Genomic DNA, 27,562 nt, shown 5'->3' with positions numbered 1-27,562 from the left:
CTTTGGGATAAGGAGCCATTGTTTGCCACCTTACTAAGGGATGGGGGAGGAACAGTTAGGGGCCAAGGTCATGTGGAAGACAGGTAGAGAGGAACATTTATCGAATGGAGACAGGGACTTACAAATGCTCCCAGAAAATTCTGTCTTTTAGTGTCTCTTGCAGGAACCAACTGCAAACCCAGATCTTCTGACTCCTGGCCAGAGTTCTCCCTATGTCTCATAGATGCCCCAACCTCACTCACTTTGGTAGATGAGTGAGAAAGAAACATGGGTATTCTGGACCCACCCAGGGAAGGAGAGATTGAGATCATTAAAGGCCTGGACAGCAATAGCCAAAAAAAAAAAAAAAAAAAAAAAAAAGGAAGATTTTTACCACTTTGCCCTGGGGATGTGACACATCTCCAGCTGGCCCAGGGCCCACAGGAACCGTGTAGGAACCGTGTTCTATGAATTGCTGGCCTTTAGCTACAGGAAGAGGATTCTGCTTCTAGAGACCGAGAAAGCTCAAGGACTTCCTTACAAAAGGAGTTCCATGTCCTGAAGGGTTGGCTCTGGAGGCATGGCTGTGTAGATAGCCACTGTTGGGCCCCTTAATGCAATTCCTCTGAGCTCCATCTTCTGATTTTTCAGCTATCAGCCCCAAGGCAGTCAGGCCTGTGGCTCCTTGTACCTCTCTCCCCAAGGAGCAATCAGCCCTGTGCACTGGCTCTTCAGAGACAGGAGTGTAGCCAGACTTTCATTTTTTTCCCCTTGCTGTGCCTTTAAGAGCTGCAGGAATGCAAAGAGTCCAGAGGAGGGGTGGGGTCTCCCAACAGGACTTCTGGGAAAAGGATCCTGGGAATTTTTGCCAGAAACTAAACTGAGATTCCAGCTCGGAGAAGTTGGGGGTGGTTTGTGTTGGGTCAAGCCTGTGATTGGACTGCAGAGTCCACTAGGGAGGAGGAAAGCCGAAGTAAAACGCCAAGAGCGTTTTGCTCCCCACCCCTCACCCCCACCCCAATGCATGCTCACCCAGGCCTGCAAGAGGGTGCAGCCACTAGCCTGGAGAGGACCAGTGTGTGTGACGGGTGATGGTAACGGATGGACCCAAGGAGCTCTCTACCCCAAGGCGACCTGCAAGGCCTGCAGGGACGGGCTTGCCAACAGCTGGACTTGATCACCGGCTTCCAAAGTGAGATCACCCATCTGGGGGAATAACAAGCAGGCTTGGCTTTCAGGCTGTTTTTAGAGGATTTTCAAAGCAGTGGCTAGAAAGCAGGAGACCACCACCTGGATCCTTGGCTTTTTTTTAGCACAACAGAGGAGATCCCACCCCTGGGCAATTTGCGGTACAATGACAGCCCTTCCTCGAGCCTCTGCTGTCCTGGTTCTATTCCTGGCGGCTCTTCTGCCCCCAACTCAGCGTGCCCAGGACCCGGGCATGGTGCACTACATCTACCAGCGCTTTCAAGTCTTGGAGGTAGGTGGCATCTGTGCACCTGATCTGGGGTGCATGCCTGCTGGAAGTCTCCTTATCTTAGCCCAGCTTCCCTAGACTGGGATGCACGTTCCCCACATGGTCAATGCCAAATACATGACCAACGTCTCCTGTGAAAGTTTTCATAGTCAAGTGGTTCAGAGCACCAACTGCAGAGTCCAGGCTCTACCACTCCCCAGCCCTGAGCAGGACTTCACTCCATTTATGGATTAATAAATTAATCCATACTTAGGACGTTCCCTGGCATGGTGGTAAATGCCCAAAATGTTATTATTCAATAGTTCAACTTTTAAAATACAAAAATTAAAAATTTGGGGTCACTTTTTATTCATGTCCTACCATATCAGGGTGGTAAGCAAGTTTTTGCTTTTCCTTTTTATCTTTTTATGATAAAACATGAGGCCACCATAAAAAGTCATGATGTTGTACCAAGAAGCTACGTCTTCGCTTCTTTGTAGCACCGCACTTGTGTTCAGAAAGGAGTAGATTTCAGCTGTGTCAGACAGAGAGAAATTGCTGGGATCCCTCCTCCAAGTGCCGCAGCTGCCGCTTCATTAAAATTTGTAAAAAACCAACATTTTTGCTACACAGACAGGCTCCCAGGGACAAATGTAACCCCCTGCCCAAGTCCTTGACATACTACTCCTGGTGATTGTCTCATATTTTAATTGCCTTACTTTTATTCAAGTTAAATTTTGATAAATTATTTATCTTCTTCCAAAGATACTTTTGTTTTCCCCAAAGACACTTTTATCTCCAATGTTTATTCTCTATATTTTCTTGAAAAATTCTGAAGTCCAAATTAGTTGATCATCTGGTTGAGTAAAATAACTTCAAAGAGCAGACTGAATGCATTTCCTAACGTTGCCCGGGTAACCAGCTGAGGCCTGGGGCCGGGGAGGTGATGTTCCCAGGACGGTGGCTGCCTCACCTGTTGCCTCCTCAGACAGCTCCTCCCCAATGTGCCTCCTAGAAAGTGCCAGAATTATGTTCAACCATGGTCCCTCTGCAGTTAACACTGACTTATCCTGAGATAAGCACCCGCCAGATGCCTGCAGGTTATCCTCAATACCTGAAAAGCTGGTGTTCAGACAAGTGTATAAAGTACAGACAAATACTTTGATGACTATGAATGTGAATTTGAAAAGGATAGGGATATGGTTTGTATAGATCTCCCCGTCCTGGTCAGGACCTGGTGGGGAAGTCAGGTCCCAGAGGGCAGTCATTGATGACCAGTGTGGACACTTACAAGCTGACACAGTCCTCACCCTGAGAGACTCATGTCTGAGGGGTACTAAAGAAATAAGAGGATTGATTTAGGGAGTTTCTCTGCCTCTCTCTCTACCTTTCCCTCTCTCTTTTCCTTCAAAGTGAACAGTATTCCATACTACTGTTTGGAGTTGCAATTTTTACAATTTTGTGGAGAGCATTTTGATAGACTGCCAAATGAGCTTTAAGAATACGTTCTCTTTGACCCAGCCACCCCATTTCTGGTCTCCATTCACTTTATTCTTTCTCTCAGTAAATATTTATGAAGTACTATGTGCTAGGCCCTGTGCCAGATGCTGGGGATGGAGCTTACTTCTGGAGATCCACCCTAAGATAATAATCAGATAAGTACACAAAGACGTAAATACAAAGATTCTTTTCAGCATTGTTGAAAAGTCCATAAAGGGTCTAATAGAATAAATCGGATATCAGTGCAATGGAATTCTGTATCATTAAAATTATTGTATAGCAATCTATTAATTAGTATTGAAATATGTTCACAGTGTATTAGCAAGTGAAAATATGTTACAAAGCATTATAGTAAAATCACATTTTAAAATATATACTTATATATGTATGATGAAATGCATGGGAAAACTTAAAAACTGATACACTAACAAATCAGTGGTATTTTGAACTCAGGGATTACAGGTGATTTTTATTTTCCCCCTTACAATGATTTGTAAATTAAAAATCTTTCTCAATGAATGACAGCTATTTATATTACTTGGCCAATTTAAATAAAGAGCAATAATTTGAGCATTTATTTTCTGACTGAAGCAAGGACTGGAAAAATGTACCCAAGCAATGAGGGCATACATTCAAGACTTCCAAGAGTTCTCGAAAAACATCTCCGCTATGCTGGGAAGATGCCAGACCTACACAAGTGAGTATAAGAGTGCAGTGACTAACCTGGCCCTGAGAGTCGAACGTGCACAACGGGAGATCGACTACCTGGAGTATTTGCGAGAAGCTGATGTGTGTGTGGAATCAGAGGACAAAACCCTGGCGGAAAAGCTCATCCAAGAGGCTGAAGAAGAGAACAAGATCCGGACTCTGCTGAATGCAAGTAAGAGAACTCTGTCTTTGATAGCTCTTCTAGGGACTCACACTCAGAGACACAGATGCAGCACAGATAGGGGTCTGACAAGTAGGAGAGTAAGAACCCGATGTATGGTTTTGTGTGCAGGTGTTAGGAGAGAAACCTTAGCAGGGAACAGGTGTCTATCGAAAAAGTCACTCTCAGTGAGCAGCTTTTCACAGAGAGTTTCTGAAGGCCCCATGGAAGGTCAGAGCTTTGGTGTCAGAGGTCAGCCCAGGAAGGACATTTCCAGATAGACCTTGGTTTGGAAGAGGTGTGTGGTCGCAGATCCTTCCAGAGAGGGTAAAAGTTTGGTGGATTCTCCCAGTGCCCTGGGAGTAGGGAGTGGCTGCAAATGTGCCAAGAAATGGTCTGAAATTTTAAATGGCATCAGCCAACCCTCAGAGCTGGGGACTGCAGTGAATTATTACTGTGTGTGTTGTCAGGATGGTGATATTTAGAGGATTTGTCCTAATCGGTGATCCCATTCAAATCACTTCCAGGCCATTAAGAATAATGGTTAGGAGCTTGAATTCTAATAACAAGTATCAAGTTAGAAAAACATAAATGAGAAAGGAAATTTCCTGTCCATTTTATTAAAACAATGAGGGAGACAGTTCACCCAGCTCAGAGTCTGTATTCTGAAATGGTTTCATTGCAAATAGGAAAATTTTATTTATATGTTAATTATGTCTGCCCCAAATGCCAGAAACTCCATCCGGGAAATAAGATAAAAGCTGAGTGCCCTTGTTGTGCTAAAGATTTTGTAGATCTTCTCACTGTAATCCTGATAAGAACTCCGTGGGTCATTATAAGAAGAAGGATGTCCCTAAATGAGGTGACACTGATCTGCGTTTTGAACAGTGTTAAGAGAAGAATGAGCAGAGGGCACATGAGGTGCGGGCACAACCTACTGAAGGTGTGAGTACATAATCCTTAGCATGAAGATCTGCGGATATTTTGAGTGGAAGCTCTGTGGGGCAGGCACATTTGGAGAACAAGAAACAAGACTCAGGAGTTCAACAGGACCCAACTAGTGAGAGGCCTTGCATGCAAAGCGAAGGGGGTTGAATCTGACTGGAAAAACAATAAAGAACCACTAAACAATTTTTAGCAGGGGCATGACATGAAGGAAGAAGGCGAGACTTGAGAAAGACCAGTTGGGGGGCCTACTATAATTCTGGGGACAAGTGATGGTGTCTGCATTAAGTGTCATTGAGATGGAGAAGGGCAGATGGATTTGAGAGCCACTGAGAGTTGGAAACCCATGGCTTAATGACTGATAATTAAAAGTGAAAAGTGAGTGAGTGAGAAGGAGAAGTCCAGGACGCTTTCCAGATTTTTGGCTCAGGTCACTAGGTGATTGTTCTCAAATATGTTGAGATGAGAAACCCAAGAGGAGTTTTGGAGCACTTACTGCTTTACTATTTTTTTTTTCCAGAATACCTATTACTCTGAAATCTTCTAGTTTATTTATTTGTTCAGTGCTTATTTTCTGCCTCTCGATCTAGAAGGTCGGCTCTACGAGAGCCTGGATCCTGCATTTTATGTTCAGTGCTGCGTCCCAGTACCTAGAGTAGTGTCTATGGTCAGTGCATACTGGTCATTGAATAACTAGGTGAAGAAATGAATGAATAGATGGAGGGAGAGACTGTCAACACAGACAGAGGTGTTATTAGGTTTTGATAGAAAAGAGAACATCTTAATGCTGAGGCAGAAGGGGCCTATGTGAAATATGAAACAGTTGACCAAGTTGGTTGGATGAGTAAATGATTCTTTTTGGCTCTGACATTGTCTTGAGATGAACTACCCTTGAGAGGGAGCAGATCGGGGGTAAGCTGGGGTGAAGAAAGAAGGAAAAGGTGAGGGTGATCCAGCAGAGGATGAACAGAGGCTGCCTAAAAAGCTGATGGGAGGAGTTGAGTACCAATGTGGCCTGAGCTAGAATGTGCCTGAACTTTTATGCCGGGGTCAGGCAGGACCCGAGTTCTGAATGGTGGTGCTAGGTTAGCTCCCTGAGCTGCTCCTGGTCTCTGGACTGGCTAAGCCCCTCAGGCTTGGGGTTGCCCCTTTCCATTCAGCTAGAGCTCAGCAGATGTCCCGATTCTGAACTTGCTGCTCTTCCAACCCCTGTCCCTCCAACACTAGAGGCCTGAAATATTCCTTCTCCCAACTCCATGGTGAGTGAAAACTTTCAACTTTTCTGTGATTGCTCCTTCTATGCCTGTTGCCTCGGAGCCCTCATTTGATGATTCGTTGGTTTAAGATTAAACAAATACTCTTGGCTCCCTCCTACTAGATGGGCCATGTGCTACATGGTAGGGATGGAAGGGTGAGAACATCGTGTCTGCACCCTGCCCTGGCTTTCTTACTGCTCCTCTTGCCTCTGATCTTGCCTGTTGCCTGCTGTCACACAGACCTCACCACAATACAAAATTAATCGTATTACTCCTCTGTGTAGAACTTTTTTTTCTGTTCCCCATCAATTATCAACATCAAAAATTTCATTCAAATCTCTTGGCCTTTTATATGGGAAAGGCCTTTATAAAGTGACCCAAGTTTATTTTCAGCTTCTTCTTCTCCCATAATTTACCCACATGCAGTTGCAATTTAAAAAAAAAAAGAAAAGAAAAAAATATATATATAGTTCTTCTCACTTTCTCACTCCCCCTTTTTGACTGAAGAATGCTGTGAATTCTCAGTAAATCCCTCCTGCCAGGCAGATTGGCTTCTAGTGCTCCCAGAGTATGTCCCTAAATCCCCCAAGGGAGCATTCATCCTCTCAACCACACATATCTGTATGTATTTACTCCTCGACCAGACCGTGAACATATGGACATCTTCATTTCTGTATTCACAGAGTCTGGGTCAGCACAGCCCTTGGAGGAGGCTATAAAAATTGTCTATAGAGAAGATACTGATGGCAGAGTCCCCTCATAGCTTAGTTTAGGGGAAGACAAACCTGCAAACAATCACAACCTTCTGATCAGTATAGATCTATTATTTTCAGAGGCTCTCTGCTCAAGGATAGACTTTTCTGTACTTTGTATACTGTGCCCATCCCCCACTTTTTCTTTTTTGCCATTTCTGTTAGTAATTAGGTCTACCTTAGTGTTCTAATACTGAGTAACAAACTACCACAGATTTAGAACTTAAAACAATGCATACTCGTTATCTCAGAGTATCTGTGGGTCAGGAGTCCAGCCAGGCACACCTCACCTGGACCCTTTGTCCAAGGAGGGCACAGTCAGGCATTAGCAGGGCTCCATTCTCACCTGGAGCTCAGGGTCCACTTCCAAGCTCACTGAGGTTGTTGGCAGAATTCACTTTCTCAGGTCATTAAGACCAAGACCCTCATCTTCTAGAGGCTGCCCATCTATGCTGGCAGCTCACAATGTGACTGTTGCTTCTTCAAGGCAAGAAGGAGAGGTCTCTCTTTAGGAAGTACCCTGTCCCTCTTAAGACTTTGCATCTCATGTAAGTCAGGTCCACCCCTAATAACTTCCTTTTGGGTTAGCTCAAAATCAGCAGGCTTGAGACCTTCATTTTATCTGCAGAATCCCTTCACTTCTGTCTTGCAATGTTACCAAATCCTGGATGCTAGCCTGTCACAGTCACAGGCATTGCTCGTTGCTCACCCTCAAGAGGAAGGAATTATGTAGGGAAGGTACAGCAGGGGAGGGAATTTGGGAACTCTGCCTACGTCGTGCTCTCATGCTCTCATCTGCTAGGCCCCACTGCTACTAATTGCCTGTACCAGTCTTTGTCCTACAAGGCTCCCATCTTCCTGTGTCTATCCTTGGCCAGCAGGGACTGAGCCAGCTACAGAGCTCCTACTATAATCCTTAAGACTCAAGTCAACCCCCTTGTCTGGGCAAACACCTTGGGATTACAGGGCAAGGAGGGGTTGTCATGTCATAGGGTTTCCTTCATACATACACACCGTGTTACAAAGAGAGTTTCTTTGGAAACCCTGGAGGGAGAGAATGGTGCAACTTTCTTGGGAGATTCGATCTTGTCTCAGGAGACTTCCAGAAAATTCTGACATCACTAAATGGGTTGCTTTTGGGGCACCTAAGTGGCTCAGTTGGTTAAATGTCCAACTCCTGATCTCTGCTCAGGTTTTGATCTCAGAGTTGTGAGTTCAACTGTGTGTTGAACAGTGTGTTGGGCCCCACACTGGGCTCGACACTCAGCATGGAGGCTACTTTAGAAAAAAAAGATGGTTTGCATTTACTCCTGGAATATTTCTCAGTCAACTAGGAAGGGTCAGATACTGGGGATGGTAAATAAAATAGACCTGCTCTGAGCTGTTTTCAAGTCTTTAGCCTTTATTTATTTAGAGACAATCCCCAAATGACATTCACATGAGGGCTACAATCCCAGGGTTGTTCTGAGGTTAGGTCAAATTCTTAAATCTTTTTAACTCTGACACACACACTTTCCTCCTCTCTCCCTCACCCCTGCATCTCTCTCTCTCTCTCTCACACACACACACACACACACACACACACACACACACACACACGAACGATTTAGAATGCAGTGAGTGAATAGTACTGCTACACAATCTGACATATTTAAAAGTCATTCCAAATCTTTGGCACTCTGTTATTAGTAAAAAGAAATTTTGCATTGCCCTTGGCAACTTAAGGCAAAGCACGCTGCATCAGACACCCAGATTGAGAATTTATCCAACTAACAGTTTTTCACAGATTCCACAAGGTTGTGTTCTTGGGTGGATAAGATTATTAACCTCTTTCTACTTGTAAATAGCTTACGAAGAAAAATTCTAAGGCAGTCAAAACAAGCCATTAGAGCAGATTTTACTTTATTTCCTGTTTCATTCCAGCTCCTTTTATTGCAAGGGTGCACATAAGTGACCTCAAGTAACCCTCTGTCTCGTGAATTAAATAACTCCTATCGTTCGTTAGATCATGTTTCAAAAAGAAAGTCTGTTTGTTGTTGCACATTTAAATGCCTGTGGGAGCCATTTAGGTGTTATAACTGTACCTGCCCCATATTCAAAGCCATTAAAGGCAAAACAGAATAAAAAACAATACACCCACTGGAAGCCAAATAAAACATCTCTATGAGTAAACTCCCAAGGTCCACTGGTTTGTGACCAGTGGCACCAACATGAAGATGCGTATCCCTCATTCGCAGCAAAGGATTGAGAGTGTACACACAAGCCTAAGTGCAGGAGAGAGCGGATGAGTGTGCTCACACTGTGTGCCTGTGCATGCGCGCACACACACACACACACACACACACACAACACTGTAGCCGGAAGTTGCTGCATTCTGGGGCCAGCAACGCCAGAGGCATGTGTAAAGCTTCGCCCATCCTAGCTCCCGCAGAGTCCCAGAGGTCACTGTGCCGAGTCCAGAAAGGCCTCTGTACACAGCACTTCTTCTGTTTACTTATGTGGAAGGCCTGCAGTCTAGGATGCCTCCAGTCCCTTCACTATGGATACTACTAGAAGGTCCCCAAGTTATTTTAACTGATGGCTTTTGGCTTCAAGTAGAGTGAACACCCATTCCTTCTCTCTCTCACTCATTCATTTGCCCCCCGATTCAACAATTGTCTCCTGAATTCCAGGTCTGTGTTGGCATTGAGTGAGGCATTCGAGATGGAACATTGAATAGGGTGACATCCTTGTCCTCCAAAAGCCACAGCCAAGTGGGGAGCCCATCTGGACAAAGCCAGGGTCACAGCCAGAGTGATGAGTGCTCTCACAGGAGCACGATGGGGGAGTGGCATTAAGTAACCAAGGGAGGCCAGGGCTGCTGTGCAGTGGTGAGGGAGGGACTGTGGTCAAACCAATCCTTAAGCTGAGTTTTCATAATGGAAAAGAACGGACGAAATGGAGAGAGGAGGAGAGGATGCTTCAAGCAAATGGAATGGCCTATGGGAGCACAGGCCTAATGACACCTCGTGTTCAGTCACGGAGAGCAGACGAAGGCGCCGGACTGAGCTAAGCTCCTCTGTGCTGAGCCAGTGCCTGCAATTTTGCATTGCCCTTGGAAGCTTATGGCAAAGCACGCTGCCTCAGACACCCAGATTGAGAATTTATCCAACTAACGGTTTTTCACAGATTCCACAAGGCTGTGTTCTTGGGTGGCACTGCCTCAATCTATCTGAGGCCTCTTGGCTAACTGAGGCCAGAGCTGGAATGCACACTGGGGCGGGCTGCCTCAGACATAGGCTAGCCTCTCCCATCATGCTGTCGTGCTCGAGAGTGGCAAGCAGGGGTGCGTCCGGGCTGGGAGGGAGGTTGGGGAAGGTCATGCTGGCCATAGCGCCCAGAGCTGACCATCAGTGGTGGGGATGGGGGGGTTGGGTGTGCACCAGAGGTCGAGGTAGGGGCCAGGGGTGCCAACTCCAGGACGGTCACAGTGGGAGCCCTCCGTGCCGAGACTCGGGGCCTGCAGCCAGGAGGCCCAGCTGTCTGTGGTCTTGGGGTGGGATACTCCGAGGACTGAATCTATCCCCTTGGTCTCTGTGTGATGATGATTCCCACTCACAGACTACGTTAAATCATTCTTTAACACCCTGGCCAAGAAGGGTCCATGTTCTTCCCCCACCTCCTTGTTTTTTAATTCCCTGCCTTTCCTTCATTTACTTTTAAAACTAAAACACTCCTCTGCATCCCCCAAGATTCTCTCAGTAGAGAAGTTACACACACACACCTTCCTGGGCTAGAAACCTCAGAAGCATCTCTTTGGCCCTCCTCTGACCAGACCCCATATCCAGCTGACCTTTCCTTGTGCACAGCCCTCAAATCTCTTTCTGTCTGCACCATTCTCTCATTGACTCCGGCCCTGATTCCTGCAGGAGCTGCTCACCGAGCTTCCTGCCACCAGGCTCTCCCCGTTCCAGGGCTCTGGCCTAGATCGCCCACCAGAATTAGTTGACTAGAATTACTACAGCATGGCCTTAACAGCTTTGACAGAAACCTCAACTTATAGGATAAAGCAAACTCCATAAAATGGCATAAAGAAAGCCCTAGCTTTCTTTAGACCCCCAACCTTTCTTTCTTTGCCTTTTTTTTTTTTTTAAAGATTTTATTCATCCGTTTGAGAGAGAGAGAGGGGGACTGAGAGAAAACATAAGAGGGGAAAAGGTTGGAGGGAGAAGCGGCCTCCCACTGGAGCTGGGAGCCCGATGCAGGACTCGATCCTGGGACTCCAGGAACATGACCTGAGCTAAGAGCAGTTGATTAACCAACTGAGCCACCCAGGGGCCCCCTTTTTTTTTCTTTAAGATTTTATTTATTTATTTGACAGAGAAAGAGCTTGAGCAGGGGGGAGGGGCGGTAGGAGAGGGAGAAGCAGACTCCCCGCTGAGCAAGGGGCCAGATTCAGGACTCAATTCCAGGTCCCTGGGATCATGACCTGAGCTGAAGGCTGACGCCTAAGCAACTGAGCCACCCAGGCGCTCCCCTGCCCCCCACCTAACCTAGCTTTCTTGAAATATTTTGTCATTCTCCACAAAAGTAACACCTGCTGATTAACTAAAAACAATGAATATCATCTGCACTATATTTACTCTATTTACCTCTGTGTAATGGGAGATAACACGCTGACAGCTGAACACATGAGCTTCGAGTGTTTCTCAGCCCCTTGTGTCACTGGGGCCTTTCCCCGTCCACCTGCTGCTCTACACCGTTCCCGATGTGCTATTTGGAAACCCCTGAGTAACTTTGTGGGTTAAAGCCATAAACATTGATTATTTCTCAGGAGTCTGTAAGGCAACAAGGCAGTTCTGAGCTGGGCTGGGCTGCTCTCTGCTGGTTCCCCAGGGGCACATGGCCCAAGGGACTGGCTGAAGGTAGTCTCAGCTGGGATGGCTTGGATGTCCTCCACGTGGTCCCTGCTCTTTCAGGAGACAGACCTGGGCTTGGTCCCATGATGGAGGCAGACCTCTGAGAGAGAAGGCACAAACACACTACGGTCTGGTCACTTGTACTGAATTCTTGCAGCCAAAGCAAGCTCTAAGTCTGGCTCTAGGGCCCACCCTTCCACTAGGACCTTCGACATCATCTCATAAGGCTTTTGGTCCTGATGCTCCTGGAAATAAGCATTAAACAAAATCCATTTTTATGGAGACAAATTTCTATACGGAAGCAATAAATTGGGCATTAGTGTGACTGATGGTTTTGAGGCTGCTGCAAAGTTCAAGTTCCCAAGAAAGCAGGTCCTAGACTTTGAGATAGGCTGATGAGAACAGGATAAAGTGAGATTTACTGCACAGGAAGAATATGGGCACAATGTCAAAATGACTCTGTTTTCTAACCAGGCAAATGGGAGAATGGCAGGACGACACCTAGAAATTGAGAACATTTCTATCCCTTTTAGTTTGGTAAGAATATTATTACAGGAAGAAAACAAACAAAAAACACTATGCAAAAAAAACAAACCAAAACAAAACAAAAAACACACATAGAGAAAAACTTTTAAATGAAAAATAAGTTCAGCTTTTAAATGAAAAATAAGTAAAAAGAAAGAGTTCATAATTATAACTTTGGAATGCTTAAATGTTGCAACAGTCTGATAATTGATTCAAAATGGAGCGGTTTGGTCAGACATTCCTCAGAGCGCTGCCCACTTCACCGCCTCCCTTCCCATGAGTGCTGACCGGCCCGGATCCTCTGGGATAGTGTTCTCAAGCTTCTAGTTTTAGGAACGCTTTACATTTCTAGAAATTATTCAGGACCCCAAAGAATTTTTCTTGATGTAAGTTACTTCTATCGATATTTATCATATTCATAATTAAGATAGGAAAATTATAATACGTGCCAGATGCTATTTTGGGACAAGACATACAGCAGTAAAACAACAACAACAACAAAACCAGATACCTTGTGGGGTGAACATTCTATTGAGGGGAGTCAAACAATAAATAGATAACAGATAAATTTAAAATATGTCAGAGAGAGGATGATAAATCCTGTGGAAGGAAATCAGCTAAGGTGTGGGCATTCTGGCAGCTGGCCAGCACCCAAAGGAAACATGGGAAGGAGCTTGGCTGTGTCGGGTTCCAGCTACAGGCACCCTGTAGGTTGGAGTCGGCCCGACTCATACTCCCAACTCACACATCTCCCACATGCGCTCCTGTGAAGTTCTTAACTTGATGCGAAGGAGCAGAGCCTTATAAGCAACCAGCCACGTTATCAAATCTGTTTTCTCTCTCACAAGCTGCTGCTCATCACCAACAAAGGGAAACTGTCAGGGCACCATAGTGGGGACCATGGATGACTTTGAGTTTAGCGCTGGGAACCTAGAAAGAGCTCTAATGTAGATTTACTAAAGACTTCCCTGTGACTCACCGAAACCAACATATAGAGCACTTACTGTATTCCAGGCCCTTTCAAGGCCTGGATTCACCGTCCTGCCAAGCCAAACCCTCCCATGGCTCACCGAGTGCCATTTCACACAAGCCAGGCTTCCTGCCTGCTTTCCTGGCACGCAGCTACCCAGGCTCTCAGGAGTATGCAGGGGCACCTGCCAATGTCTGCACCTACCTCTTGCTATTTAAAATCTGATTTCTAAGCTGGCAGAGCATGAGTTGGGATAGAAGTTGGAATACCAATACTGCGTTCTCCGAATCAAATTGATTCTTGCATTTGTGGACAGTAAGCAGGAAGAGACTAGATGGGAAGGATACACATGGTGGGTCCCAGGCACTCTGGATAAAAACATAAATAAGACCCAGCCTCTGTCAGAAGTGTTTACAAGGAAACAGAATGAGTAAGCAGTTCTGATTCAGCAGGATAACTTCTCTGGAAGAGACCTGCATGACTGCTTTGCACACACAGGAAGGAGCAACTGATTGCTCTGCAGGACCAGAGACTTTTTGTTTTGAAGGATGAGCAGACGTAGCCCAGGTTAGTGAAGGGGAGTGAAGGAAAAATATGGGCAAACTCTAACACTTGGAAGAGGTCATGGCAAGTTGGTGACCGGTGACCAGCCAGGTGGGGTGGGGATGTGCCAGGAGGAGGTTAGATGAAGGACCTTGAGTGCCGTGCTGAGATACTTGAAACTTATTCTGTGGGCAGAAAGTATGAAACAGCCCTAATTTCTACAACACATTAAGTCTGCCCTCACAATTTCATTGTATTAGTGTGAAGCTTTTATACTTAATTGCTTCTCTGAGAGCTGCCATCTTGGTCATTCTGGAGTCTAACATTGTACCTGTCACTTGATAGGTTGATTAATGTTTATTAACATGAGTACAATCCAGGTAGTTGAAAAAGTCAAGTTTAACAGCACAGAATTTCAAGAAGCAGTCAAAATACTCATGGTTTTACAGTTTTTGTTTGTTTTTAATGAATTCATCCCTCTTTTTCCCAAGCAAGCCTGGGCTCCCTCTCTGTCATTCCATCACCCTCCTCCTTGAGGGCTCCCTCCATCTAACCAGTTACTAAGACCTGACCCCTCTTTTCCTGAGTATTTCTTCTTTTTTTTTTTTTCTCCAAGATTTTATTTATTTATCCAACAGAGATCACAAGCAGGTAGAGAGGCAGGCAGAGAGAGAGGAAGGGAAGCAGACTCCCTGCTGAGCAGAGAGCCCAATGTGGGGCTCCATCCCAGGGTCCTGGGATCATGACCTGAGCCAAAGGCAGAGGCTTTAGCCCACTGAGCCACCCAGGGGCCCCTGCTTGAATATTTTTTGAATCCATAGTCATTTTTCTTCTTTTTTTTTTTTCATACTCATTTTTCCATGTCCATCATTATTTGTATTGATCTGGATTGTACTTACAGACTCTCTACCTGTTGCCCGGGGCCCCTTCTCTCCCACCTCAACCCCAGTCCATTGTCCACCGACATCTGGGCCAATGTTTCTAAAACATAACTAGAGGGCAGTTGAGTCACTCCCCTATAGAGGGGCAAGTCTCACCAGGTTTGGAGAGTTTTGCCCTTTAATAAGGGCAAAAGTATTTTAAAAATTCAGTAAGTGATATTTGTATATGAAGTCACTGGGAGGCCTTGGACCAAATCCTATCCTCATTGCTTGTCTGCAGTTTTGCCCGAGGGAAAACAAGAGATTTGCATTGGTTTGCAAGTGGAACTTTGTTTGCCATTGTCTCTGTTAAATAATTTGCATCTTGACTGAACTCAAAGGTTTTAAATTTATTTACTTTCTCAACCTTTTTCTCCTGCTAATTCTCTTTCTCTCTCAAGAGAAACACAGTGGGGAGTTCTATCGTAACTCAAACACAAGAAGTATGTTTCCTCCAAAGTCCAAAAGAGGAATTTATAAAATTAAAGACTCTCAGCCCTGAAGAAATTCTAGAGAACATCCAGTGTAAACCCCACATTTTAGAGCTAAGGGTGGATTGACCGAGGGTCTTGTTGGGAGACAGAGAGAACCAGAGACAGGGTTCAGACCATTCAGGTCTCTGACTCTCAGTCCCAGGTTTCCTCGGCAAAGGAGGGATAGCACAAGGGGAAATTCTGTGTGTCCTATTCTCGGAACTGTCTCTCCCTAATCAAAACCATCTAACACTCTCTTTTTGTTTTTTTCTATTTCTCTAAGGATTTTGCATGTAGTAAGAGCAGACTAGATGGAGAAAGGAGAACGGTTGTTTTAGTTTCTGCTGTATATTAAATGAACATTTTCTCACTCATGAGACATTGTATGTGCCTTGTTCTTGGACACAGTCCCCCTCTGTAGCTGGGCTATAAGCTCACGGACCCTCCTCCTAGAGGGATGGGCCTGTCCCTGGGGGCTGGCTGGAGGTTTCCTGGCCAGTCCTGCCTCCAGGTTCCGGCTGAGCTCAGAGGACCCATAATTGGGTAACCTTAAGGAACTTGTCCAAGCCTTTTCTTTTCATTTGGAAAATGGAGATTAAAATATTCACCACTTAGGCATATTATAAGCACTTACTTCAAGTTGGTGTAAATAAAGTACTTCTCACTATGCATATGCCATGCATATTGTATGTATTTGTGGATATTTATTAACTTCTCAAGCCTTTGCTTTTGTTCTTCATCAGAAACAGCTTCTGAGCTTCTCTCCTGGCCCATGGGCCCCTCCTCTTCCCCATTAGAGACACAGCTGAATAGTTGCAGGCCTAACCCCTCCTTCCTGCAGCCTCTGCCCACTCCTGCCATGTGACGAGAACCTTGTGTCAGATTTTTTAATGAAATAATGGATTTGAAAGTCTCTTAAAAGCTTTAAAGTACTTTACAAATTATTATTTACTTAAGACAGGCCTGTGGTCAGAACTCCAGATGCACAGCCTAAGGAGGCTCTGGGAAAACATCTGTTTGAATGAAGCTATTTTCTTCATTAATTCAATAGATATTTATTGAACCCACAAAGCACTAAGTTAGGCAATCGGGTACAATAGTCAACACAAAGACAAAAGTCCCGCTTTTGTGGAGCTTACAGTCCAGTCCACTGGGAGAGAAGGACAATAAGCTAGTAAATAAAACAGATGACAGAATTGCAGAATATGGACAGCAATCTCCAGGAAATGAGAAAGATGTTGTAGTAGATCATTTTAAATTTCAATGTGGTCATCACAGGAAGCCCCTCGGGGAGATGACACTGAAACAGAGATTTGAAGGATGAGAGGAGCAGACTGTGGGAAGATCAGGGAAGAGAGCACCCAACGCAGAAAGAATTGCAAATGCGTGAGCCCTGAGGCAGAATCGAACTCGGCGTGCTCCAAGAATAGCAAGAAAGCCAGTGTGATCACAATGCAGTGAGCAAGCGGGAGGAAGTGGAGGATGAAGTCCCATAGACAGGCAGCTGCCATGTCTTGTAGGTACTTCAGGGCAGGATAGGAGGTTAGGATTTTATTCCAAGAGTGATAGGAGAATGGATTTAGCAGGCCAGCCACATAACATATGTTTTTAAAATAATTAATTCTCCTGCTTTGTGGAGAGCATATTGTAGGTAAGCAAGAGTAAAACTGGGGAGACAAAGTGGTCTAGGCAAGAGGGGAAGATTCAACGAGCACAGGGATGAGTGGTGGGAAGAGGAGGAGAGAGACATATTTGAGCATTTTAATTTAAATATAACATAATTTAAAGGTTAGTTTTAATATCAGAACTTGCTGGTGGTGGGGAGATGGAGCGAAAGGAGTTAAAATGACTTCTAGCCAGATGCCTGGGTGGCTTAGTCTGTTAAACATCTGTCTTCAGCTCAGGTCATGATCCCAGAGTCCTGGAATCAAGTCCCACATCAGGCTCTCTGCTTAGTGGGGAGCCTGCTTCTCTCTCTACCCCTCCCCCTGCTTGTACGCTCTTGCTCTCTCTCTCTCTCTCTCTCTGACAGATAAATAAATAAATCTTTTTAAAAAAATGACTTCCGGGGGTGCCTGGTGGCTTAGTCCGTTAAGCATCTGCCTTCAGCTCAGGTCATGATCTCAGGGACTTGGGATTGAGTCCCATGTCAGGCTCTCTGCTCAGCGGGGAGCCTGCTTCTCCATCTCACTCTCCCTCTGTACTCTCCTCTCTCAAATAAATAAAAAAAATAAAATCTTAAAAAAAAAAAAAAGGAATGACTTCTAGGTAAGAAATGTGGTTGATGGTTTTTTTCTTAAAATGAGAAGAGTAGGGGGAAAAAATGAGAAGAGTAGGGAGAAAGAATTTGGGGGATAAGAGCAAGAGTTCTGATTGGACAGGTTAAGTTTGAAGATATCCAGGTAGGGACACTGAGCAGGCTGTTGGAAAAGTGAATTTGGGACTAAGTAGACATCCAGGTAGGATGTCATTCCAGAGGCAAATTCCGAATTCATCATTAGTTAGAATTTATCTATATGCAGAACCATCAGATAGACTGAGGTGGCTCAGAGAAGAGATGTGAGGACAAAGCACTTCCTCCTTGAGTGGGAGAGGAAAAAGAACCCAAAATGGATGCCAAGAAAAATATCCAGAAAGGTAGGAAGACAAACAAGAGGAAGGGTATTCCAGAGTCTTGAGAAAAGTGTTTCAAGGGGAGGTAGTGATCGAGTAATCAGATTTTGCTGTGAAGTTGATTAGGATATCAGACTGAAAATTGACCCTTGGATTTGGCCAAATTGAGGTTGTTGGTGAACTTGACAAGAACTGATTCTGTAGAGTGGGCAGGGGAGTTTAGACCAGCAGAGGCCAGAAGCCCAATTAGAGCAGCTTAGGGCATAACTGGAGATGATGGAACTCCTCAATAGAGGAGTGTGTTATGAAGTGGAAGAGAAAACTGGGGCCACACTAGAAAGTTCTGTTTGTTTACTGTTGTTTACTAAGGTCTAGGAGCACAGGAGAGACTATTGAAGTTAAGTCCTTGAGTAGGTTAAAGAAGATGAGATCCACTGCAAAAATAAAGGGAGCAGGAATGAATGAAACAAATGAGAAAAACTCATGCTCTCATGACATTTACATTCCATTGAGGGGAACCAAGTGGTAAATATGTTAACAGATGCATTTATAATATGTCAGAGAGAAGTTAATAAGCACTATGGAGAAAAATGAACTAGCTGGAGAAGAGGGCTGCTATTTTTTACAGGGTGTTCAAGAAAGGCCTAATGATGAGGGAATATCTGAGAACAGGCCTAATGGAAGTGAGGGAGGAAGCCATGTACATATCTTGGAAAGATGGTTCCCAAGCAGAGGGATCAAAAAAAGTGACAAATTCTTGAGACAGAAGTGTGTTCGGCACCACGTGAGGAGTAGCAGGCCAGAGTGACTGAAGTGCAACGGGTGGGAAGTACTGTAGGAGAGGTGACCCGAGAGGCGGTGCGGGGGCAGCTCACATGGTCTGGAAAGTAAAGACTTGAACTCTACTCTGAGTGAGATGGGAAGTCACTGGTGAGTTTTGCACAGACATGCGACATGATCTGACTGACATTGCTAAAAGCTCACACTGGCTGCTTCGGGGAAGGCAGGGGAGCTGAGGATGAAGTGTGGCCGCCCTGAGGGAGGCAACTGCAGTAATGGAGACAGGAAATGAGGCACTTCTTGGTTTGCTTCTATTCTCTCTGTGAAATAAGGGGCAAGATCTTCATACAGGAGTAAGGATGGTATGATGGAGGCTTGAGGAGAGAAGAGAAGGTCTGATAATTGTGGATGATGACTTGATTAAGCGACTGTGATAGAATTGCTATCCAAACAGCTGGCAGTAATAAGCAGTTTGCTACGATGCTTGTTTACCTCAGAACCTTTAGGGCATCTCTGGCTTTGCCCCTCTTCTCCTCATGTCCGGTTTCTCTCCCTTCATCCTGCTTCATGTCCTCTGACTCTAGAGAGTCCTCAGTTATCCCAGAGAACCCAAGCACTTATGAAGAAGAAAATGACAACCCATGGGCTCATCCAGCTTCTGATACCAAAGCCTTTGCAGAGACCTGAGGGAAACCCGCAGAGCTCAGTGCTCCTGAAGTGTTACACACCTGGCATCCCACCCCACACACTCCAGCAGTCAATGAGAGAGGTCCATACTGTTCCCATACAGACCTCAGCAGGTTTTCAGGTATACCCACGGGGTTCCTCATGCTTCTAGTAAGCCACTCCTCCCCACCTCCATTGACACTGCTCACCTTACAACAGACTGTCTAACGGGGCAGTCTCCACAGCAAGTTCACCATCAAAACTGGTGACCCACCTTTCCTGAAATGCCCAGTAGAACCAGTTTCATCTCGGCCCATATCCCTCTTTAACTTGGACACCATGAGAATTCTAAGACACCAGGGTCATCTGGAAGATAGCATATTTTAGGGCTAGGTGGAAACGGCTTCTACCACTTCTGTCCATGTCCCACTGGACAGAATACAGGTCAGCGGGTGCAGCCTAACTACAAAGAAAGCTGTGAATATATAAGTGGGGAAGAGGAAAATGGAATGGCATTTGGTGAACACAGACACTTTCTCTGCCATAAACAGAGAAGAAATGAGTAGAAGGCATGCACGGAGATAGTAGTGACCCAAGGATCAAGGGAAACAAAATCTTCAAGAAAGAGGAATTGATCAATACTGTCATGCTGTGGGAAGATGAAGTAAGATATGAACATAAAGTTCTGAGTTTTCAGTTAGGAAGTCCTTGGTGGTGCAATGAGGAGTAGTTTCTGTGAAGTTCCTATGAAGTGAAAGATGGGAAGTGAAGAAGTAGACCCAGAGAGCATAGACCACTCTGGAGGAGAAACTACATAAAATGATAGAAGTAACTAGAGAGTGGTGCCTAATTGAGGGAGAATTTTTTTTTTTTAATATAGGCAAGGTGTTTATAAGCTAAGGTATTAAAGATGACAGAAAGGTGGCAGTTCATCTAGGGAGTCAAGAAGAAGGCAGGAAAGGGTGAGATCAGAGCACAAGTGAATGTCTCAGTGTTGGACAGGAGGAACGATGTGACCTCTTCTAGATGTATGGGAGGGTAGCCAGGGTAGGAACAATTGAAGAAAAGTTTACAGTGAGGGGCAGGAAGTTCAGGGACATCATGTCTCATGGTATTTATTTTTTCAAAGGAGTTAATCTGCCGTTAGTGAAGAGACTGATGGGGTAGTATGTGTGTATATGGTGGGGGGGGCGGGGACAGATTGAAGATACCTGCTGTGGTAGATAGGGGTTAACGGTGGAGAGAGCGGTATGGTGCTTAGAGCTCAGCTGAGGTTGGAGAACACTTACGTGTAGTGGCATGTTTGTGAGGTTTTCTCCACACCGCTGTCTGGGACAGAGCCAGATGTCTGAACTCATCCAGGACCAGGGGTTTTTGTAAAGCAGCTATGGTGGAATAACAAGGGGCTGGCGGGTGAGGGTCCTGGTGACAGAGGTATTACGGGTGATAGGAAAGGAAGCTGAGAGCCTGGGAGAAAGCAGAGGTCAAGGGACAGGAGGGCACAAAGAAATGGAAGAGCAGAGTCCGTGAGAACAAAGAAGTGAGAAATGGGAGGGTAAGGAATTATTGCAGAGGGTAGCATAGTAGAGTTTTACATTTCTAATAGGGAACAGTTCCGGGGGGGATGGGGCGTGGGGATCCAGAGTACGAGGTTGGGGAGTGGTTGCTAGAGGAGCTTGAAAGCAATGTGCTGTGGAGTTGAAGAAGTTGAGGTGCTCAGGCCCTTGATGTGTGTGGGGTAGTGTCCCAGGGAGCTCTCAGTGATTCAGACTAGAAGGAGTTGATAGCATGAGATACAAAGAAGGGAGGGCTTTTGCATGAAGATAGAGGAGCTGGAGAAATGTAAAGCCCCCCCCCCCACTTTTTTTCCCCCCACTTCATTTTCCTCCCCAATTTGAGACCCTTAAGATCCTGTTTGGATCATAGAAATACTGTCCTAAGTGGTCTCCCTGATTTTGGTTTCTCTCCCATGTATCCAACATACACACAACTGCCAGCTTAATAAATCTTGACCGTGGGGCGCCTGGGTGGCTCAGTGGTTTAAGCCGCTGCCTTCGGCTCAGGTCATGATCTCGGGGTCCTGGGATCGAGTCCCGCATCGGGCTCTCTGCTTGGCAGGGAGCCTGCTTCCCTCTCTCTCTCTCTCTGCCTGCCTCTCTGCTACTGTGATCTCTCTCTGTGAAATAAATAAATAAAATCTTAAAAAAAAAATAAAATAAAATAAATCTTGACCGTGATCCACTCTTGCTCAAAAAACTCAGTAGCTCCCTCCCTGCCTATAGAATAAAATCCATATTCCTTAACCCCACCCTCAACGCTCCAGCACAGAGCTGGTTTCAATCCACTGCTTTGTTTCATGCATCTAGTTTGAGGTAAAAGCAAATATTTAGTTTATATTGGTTTCAGTGCTGCACTACTTTACTAACACAAGTCATGAATGTGCTTTTATGAATTGTGAAGAATGTTATACCCTGCTATCTCAGAATGGTACCTATTAAAGGTCAATGCCAATGTAGATTACTGCTTCCTCAAATGACAGCACCATTCCCTGTCCTTTTGTAAAAAATCCACTTTAAGCTTTCTATTGTAGTGAGTCAGGTACCTATAAAGCAAGAACCATTGCTAATTTATCATTGTACTTCGGAATTTTTGCACCCCAGCTCATAATACCTAGCTCAGTATCTCACCTTCTGTAGGTATCCAGTGTCTGCTGACTACATGCATGCATTCATGAATAAATTAATGAATGGATAAATGGAGTTCTTATAATGTTCTAATAGGATTAAGGGCCCAAATCCTTCACTAGAAGGTGATCTCCTCAATGTTAGGGTTGATATTATATGTATTTTTTTTATCTTCAATACTTACTTAGCACGGGTCTGGGAGCATTGTAAGCTAAGTCCACAGTAGACAGCTGGTGAAATCTGGACAAATGGAATTGAATCAGGCAGCTTCACCCCTAAGTGATTCCCACTGTGTCAACTCCAAGAAGGTGAACAGGGTCTCTGACCCAGCAAAGAGATGTTTATATCCTGACTTGAATAAAACATTGACTCTTATCATTGGACAGCATCTCCCTTAGCAGAAACACATTTATTCTTTTAATTCTTTGATTCTTTAAACCATACCATAAGTTGTGATTGATCTGTATGTGATAACTATTCTAGACACTGAAGGAAAAAAAAGTAATCTGTGAGAACAGACACATGAAAAGATGTTCAACATCACTTATCAGGGAATTGCAAATCAAAACCACAAAGAGATATCACCTCATATCTGTCAGAATGGCTCGTATCAAAAAGAAAGAAATAACAAGTGTTGGCAAGGATGTGGAATAAAAATGAAAGCCCTTCTACTATGAGTGGGAATGTAAATTATTGTAACCACTGTGGAAAACAATAAGGAGGTTCCTAAAAACATCCAAAATAGAACTACCCAATGATCTAGTATTTCCACTACTGGGTATTTAATCCAAAGAAAACAACACTAAATTTTAAATGATACATGCATTCCTTTGTTAATTGCACTGTATTTACAACAGCCAAAACATAGGAGCAACTTATGTGTCCATCAATAGACGAGTGGATAAGAAGATGTGGTGTATATGGAGTGTTAGTCTGTCATAGAGAATGCAGTCTTGCCATTTGTGACAATGTGGACCGACCTGGAGGGTGTTATGCTAAGTGAAATAGGTTAGAGGAAGATGCTGTATGATTTTGCTTATGTGTGGAACCTTAAAAAAAAAAAAAAAGACAGAAACAGACCCAAAAATACAGAGAACAAACCAGTTGTTGTTTTGGGGGAACAAAATGGGTGAAGACAAGTGGGAGGGACAGGCTTCCAGTTACAAAACGAATGAATAGGAATAAAAAGCACGGTATAGGGAATACAGTCAATGGCATTGTCTTCGTGTTGTATGGTGACACACAGTAGCTACTGTTGTGAGCAAGCATAACATAGAAGTTGAATCACTGTGTTGTACACGTGAAACTACTGTAACATTATATGTCAACTATGCTTCGATAAACAGGAAATACAAAAGTAATCTGTGAGAAAAGCCGACATCTCATGTCCATAAAGTACCTCTCCTTTTTCTCCTGTTTGGCCAGGCTGTGACAACATGTTGATGGGCATAAAGTCTCTGAAAATAGTGAAGAAGACTATGGACACACACGGCTCTTGGATGAAAGATGCTGTCAGCAGTTCCCAAAAGGTTTATTTCCTAGTTGGATCCAGAAACAAAACTGTTTGGGAATTTGCAAACATGCGGGCATTCATGGAGGATAGCACCAAGCCAGCCCCACGGAAGCTAATCCTAACACATTCCTGGCAGGGAACGGGCCAAGTGATCTACAGAGGTTTTCTGTTTTTTCACAACCAAGGGACTCTCAATGAGATCATCAAATATAATCTGCAGAAGAGGACTGTGGAAGATCGAATGCTGCTCCCAGGAGGGGCGGGCCGAGCACTGGTCTACCAGCACTCCCCGTCAACATACATTGACCTGGCTGTGGACGAGCATGGACTCTGGGCCATCCACTCGGGGCCAGGTGTCTATGGCCATTTGGTTCTCACAAAAATTGAACCTGGTACACTGGGAGTGGAACACTCATGGGACACTCCATGTAGGAGCCAGGATGCTGAAGCCTCCTTCCTTTTGTGTGGGGTTCTCTATGTGGTCTATAGCTCTGGCGGCCACGGCCCTCACCGCATCACCTGTGTCTATGATCCGCTGGGCGCTGTCAGTGAGGACGATCTGCCCAAACTGTTCTTCCCCAGGCGGCCGAGAAGTCATTCCATGATCCATTACAACCCCAGAGATAAGCAGCTCTATGCCTGGAATGATGGAAACCAGATCATTTACAAACTCCAGACAAAGAGAAAGCAGCTTCTGGAGTAATGCAGTACAGCAAGGAGGGAGAGCACTGAGGCTGTGGACACTGCTCTCTGGGACACGGAGGCCACAGCCCCTTTGCAATACGGTATCCCTCTGATCACATACAGGGATAGGGCCTAGAACTGGGCTTCTGTATGCATCCTCCCCCTGGATGTTATAGCCTGAGTTATCGTCCAAGACTGTAGATGAGAGTCTGTCATTTGGAAATTTTCAACTTCCGTGACCCACCCAAACCTCCTGGCTCTCAAGGCCCTCCAAGTGCTGATCCAGCTTACGTCCAGCCTTTCCCTTACCCCGCCATCCCAGCCCCCTCCCCTGCCAACAATAAGAAATATAGCCCACTTCCTAATACTCCTGGCTCCATCCTGGCCTTTCCTGACGCTCTTTCCCCTTTCTTAAATGCCTATTGGTATTCTTCCATTTTTCACCACCCAGCTAAAGTACAATTTCTTATGATGTTTACTCTCTATGTCCCCCAGCTCTGCCCCTTTACCAAGCTGAGGAGATACAAGAGGAAAGTAAAACCGCTCACATTTGAATACCACTTGCCAGTTCCAAAGTGTTTGCTCCTATGTGCATCATTTAATTCTCATGCCACCCTGTGAGACGTGCAGAAGAGGTCTTTATACTTGCCATTGCAGAGATGAGAGAAGTCTAGGTGAGCCATTCAGAGGAACACAGCCTCAGAATGAGAATAGGGCTTGAAAATACTGCAAATCCCATAGTCTTTCCATTGCCCAAGGGAGCATCACATGCGATGTTTGTTCAACCAGCCTTTTCTAAGCAATACACTCAGTGTCTCATCCTAAAAAAATCATGGTCTGCCCCCTGTGGCCGGTTTTCATGTCTGCATAAGACCTTCCGGAAAGCCCTTCCAAAGCTACTTCTTCCAGAAAACCAGCCCACAGCCTAAGGGTGAGGACCCCACCTGTAGCCTCATCTTGTCTTAACTTCCACTCTGTCTCTTTTCTTGCTGGAAACACAATAAAACCGACACTAAGCAAATAAGCCACATCAGGGGAGACTTGCGTGTGTGCTCTCGGCAGACAAGCTGGCAGGAAGCGCTCAGCTCCCCAGCACACCGAGACCTGGGGAGGGAAAGCTTCTGGAATCTGGAAGGAAGCCTGGTCTCAGGCCAGTGACTCCCCGTCACAGCAGGCATGCCAGGTGGCACGGGTGACAGAGGACAGCTGTGCTGCTGCAGAGGGGCTTCTTTAAATCTTTCCCATGCATTTGTCCACTTCAGCCCAGTGTGGGTCACCCGCGCGGGCTGTGGTGCCAGTCCGTGTCATGTGCCGAGGCCTCTGTCTTTCCAGGTTAGTCACATGAGAGGGCTTGTTTTGTGTGCTTGCAGCTGTTTTGCCAACTCTGCCAAGCTCAGGGTGGGACCAGGGGCAATGAAGAGACGTTTTTCCCCCAGAGCATTTGCGCAGAGCTTTGGCAGAATGGAATCCCTCACCCTGTGCTTGCAGCACAATTACCCACAGTTCTAGCAGCCCCGCAGCCCCCATCTGTTGCGGAAGGGTGCAGGTATGGATACGTAAACACGGCCAGGGGACCCACTCCAAGGGTTTACAGACATCGTCTACCCTGGGGGGTAAAATAACATGATCTATTTCACCGGCGTAAGGTATGTGGGCTGCCTCAGGGGGAGGGTTGAGTGGGATTCTTGGTGAGTGGAATTATGTGTGGGTCCCACACTAAGAGTTCTTTATAGGCCCAGAGGAGGGTTGCCTTTTGTCTGTGATACACCTGGATTCGACAGTTCTGAAGAGTACCCTGCCTGCCACTAATGACCCATTTGGGTGCTTTAAATTCCTGCAGCTAGAATCACGTTTTCAAGTCAAGACGTTGTCTCCCTGTTAATGGGCCACTTTTTTTCTGGGGATTCAGGGCAGGACAGCATATGGGCCCACAAGCACCATTTCGGACTTCTTTTTGGTGAACTGTTCAGCTCTGGGGTCTCTTGTCAGATCTTAGGATGAAAGTCCCTATGTCCTATGACAGTGGTTCTTGACTGCACACAAGAATTACCTGAGGAGCTTTTAAAGATCCTAATACCAGGCCATACTCCCAGACCGTTAAATCAGAATCTTGGAAGGTAGGACCGAGACAGCAGTAGTTTTAAGCTCCCTCCACCCAAATGGTTCAAAAGTATGAAGAAGCTTGAGAGCCAGGGACTTACACCATTTTTTAAGATAATTTTTATAAAAAGTAGTTGGGTAGTTCTTAGAACAGATTCGCATTTTCTAGGGGCTATGGTTAGGACAGTGTGTCCGCTGGGGCAGTAACCTGTGGGATTTGGAAACACCCATGAACTCATGTGAACCAGAGCGCCTAGGTCTACAAAAGCCTCTGCTGCTATTTTAAGGAAATGAAAAAGAACTGAAGGGTGTCCTGCTGTAACACAACTCTCATGGGCCCCAGGCTTCCTCTGCTGGCTTTGCCTTTGGTCTGCTTCTGGCCCCGTTCCTACACTGACCAGAGTCTCATATTTGCTGGGGTGGCTTAAGTTCTGTTCACATGTAAAAGTCTTCCGGGCAGTCTGGTAATTTCAGACAGCCAGGGTAATTTGAAAAAAGATGTGTCTTGTGGAGTTTGTCCAGCCTGTAGAAATGTAGATTAAAACTGAGGCCCGGGCTGTGGTGACTCCTGCCAGACCTGGGGACTGTGCCAGACAGAGTCTGCGGTGTCAATGCCATCTGCGGCCCATAGGGATTTTAATCAGCTGAACTGAGCAACCGGTCCTGGGAGGCCTAGGCAAGGCAACAACCTAGCAGTACAGTTAAGGGGGATTCAGGCCATACACTGGGGGAAGGTCTTGGACTGAGTCTCCAGGGTCCAGTCCTGCCTTGATTCTAGAATCCACTCCTGTTCGAGTGGTCCTAGGTGCCAAAGCTTTTTCTCTTGTCTGGGGAACGCCGCCTTGGTGCTGAGCATAGGGAAGTGCTTCTTGTCCTTAGCTGTTCCCAAGACCCAGAGCAAGTGTCTTTGGCTGGGGCTGACCACTAGGGGGACCTCCACTCCAGATAGCAGGGTTCAAGCGCGGCCAGACACTAGCTAGGTTGACTCAAAGCCTTCCAAACGAGTTGTTTGTAAAGACCGGGAGTGAGGCAGAGCTCGGGCCAACCTCAATCGTGGACTGCGCGGAGGAGGGGGGGCTCCGAACACCCAAAGGGTTGCTGTTCTTAGTACGCCTCTAATCGGTCTTCCTGTGGCATTTCTCTCTTTGCAGTTCTCGATACAAATTGCTTTTCTGTTTCCTCCTTTCCATTTCCTACGGCGGAAGAACGATGCTGACGGGCTGGAGAAGACCAGCGGACTGGCAGCACTAGCGCTGGGACCCGCCCGTCGGTCTCCCCGGGGCCGGAAGGGTGCGGGAGGGGGGAGGTGACAGGAGGGGGGCGGGCCCGCTTGGGGCGGAGCCTCGTGGGAGGCGGGGCTTGCGGACTCTAAAGTTCCAGGGGGCCGGGCCGCGGCTGGGCGGATGGGGCGAAAACAGGTTCGAAGGGGCGTGGTTG

At 45.8% G+C, this 27,562-nt stretch overlaps 1 protein-coding gene across 1 annotated transcript; it reads left to right on the top strand.

Moving 5' to 3' along the window:
- The first annotated feature begins 856 nt into the window (after positions 1 to 856).
- OLFML1 (olfactomedin like 1) lies at positions 857 to 25,046 on the top strand. The gene is made up of 3 exons (XM_046014354.1): positions 857 to 1,459; positions 3,527 to 3,815; positions 23,254 to 25,046. Exons 1-3 carry the CDS (start codon positions 1,334 to 1,336, stop codon positions 24,042 to 24,044), a joined length of 1,206 nt encoding a protein of 401 aa, XP_045870310.1. The 5' UTR covers positions 857 to 1,333; the 3' UTR covers positions 24,045 to 25,046.
- The last annotated feature ends 2,516 nt before the right edge of the window (positions 25,047 to 27,562 follow it).

Source organism: Meles meles, chromosome 8, assembly GCF_922984935.1.
Source record: "Meles meles chromosome 8, mMelMel3.1 paternal haplotype, whole genome shotgun sequence".
Lineage (NCBI taxonomy): Eukaryota > Metazoa > Chordata > Mammalia > Carnivora > Mustelidae > Meles > Meles meles.
Note: the sequence above shows the minus strand (reverse complement) of the source record. Positions and strands in the feature narration are given on the sequence as shown.

What these genes read in the sequence shown, in the direction of transcription:
- OLFML1 (XM_046014354.1), top strand. Translation starts at nt 1,334, where the DNA reads ATGACAGCCCTTCCTCGAGCCTCTGCTGTCCTGGTTCTATTCCTGGCG. An exon ending in AGCGCTTTCAAGTCTTGGAG is followed by an intron (nt 1,460 to 3,526) that starts GTAGGTGGCATC and finishes TTCTGACTGAAG; the next exon opens with CAAGGACTGGAAAAATGTAC. An exon ending in CCGGACTCTGCTGAATGCAA is followed by an intron (nt 3,816 to 23,253) that starts GTAAGAGAACTC and finishes CTGTTTGGCCAG; the next exon opens with GCTGTGACAACATGTTGATG.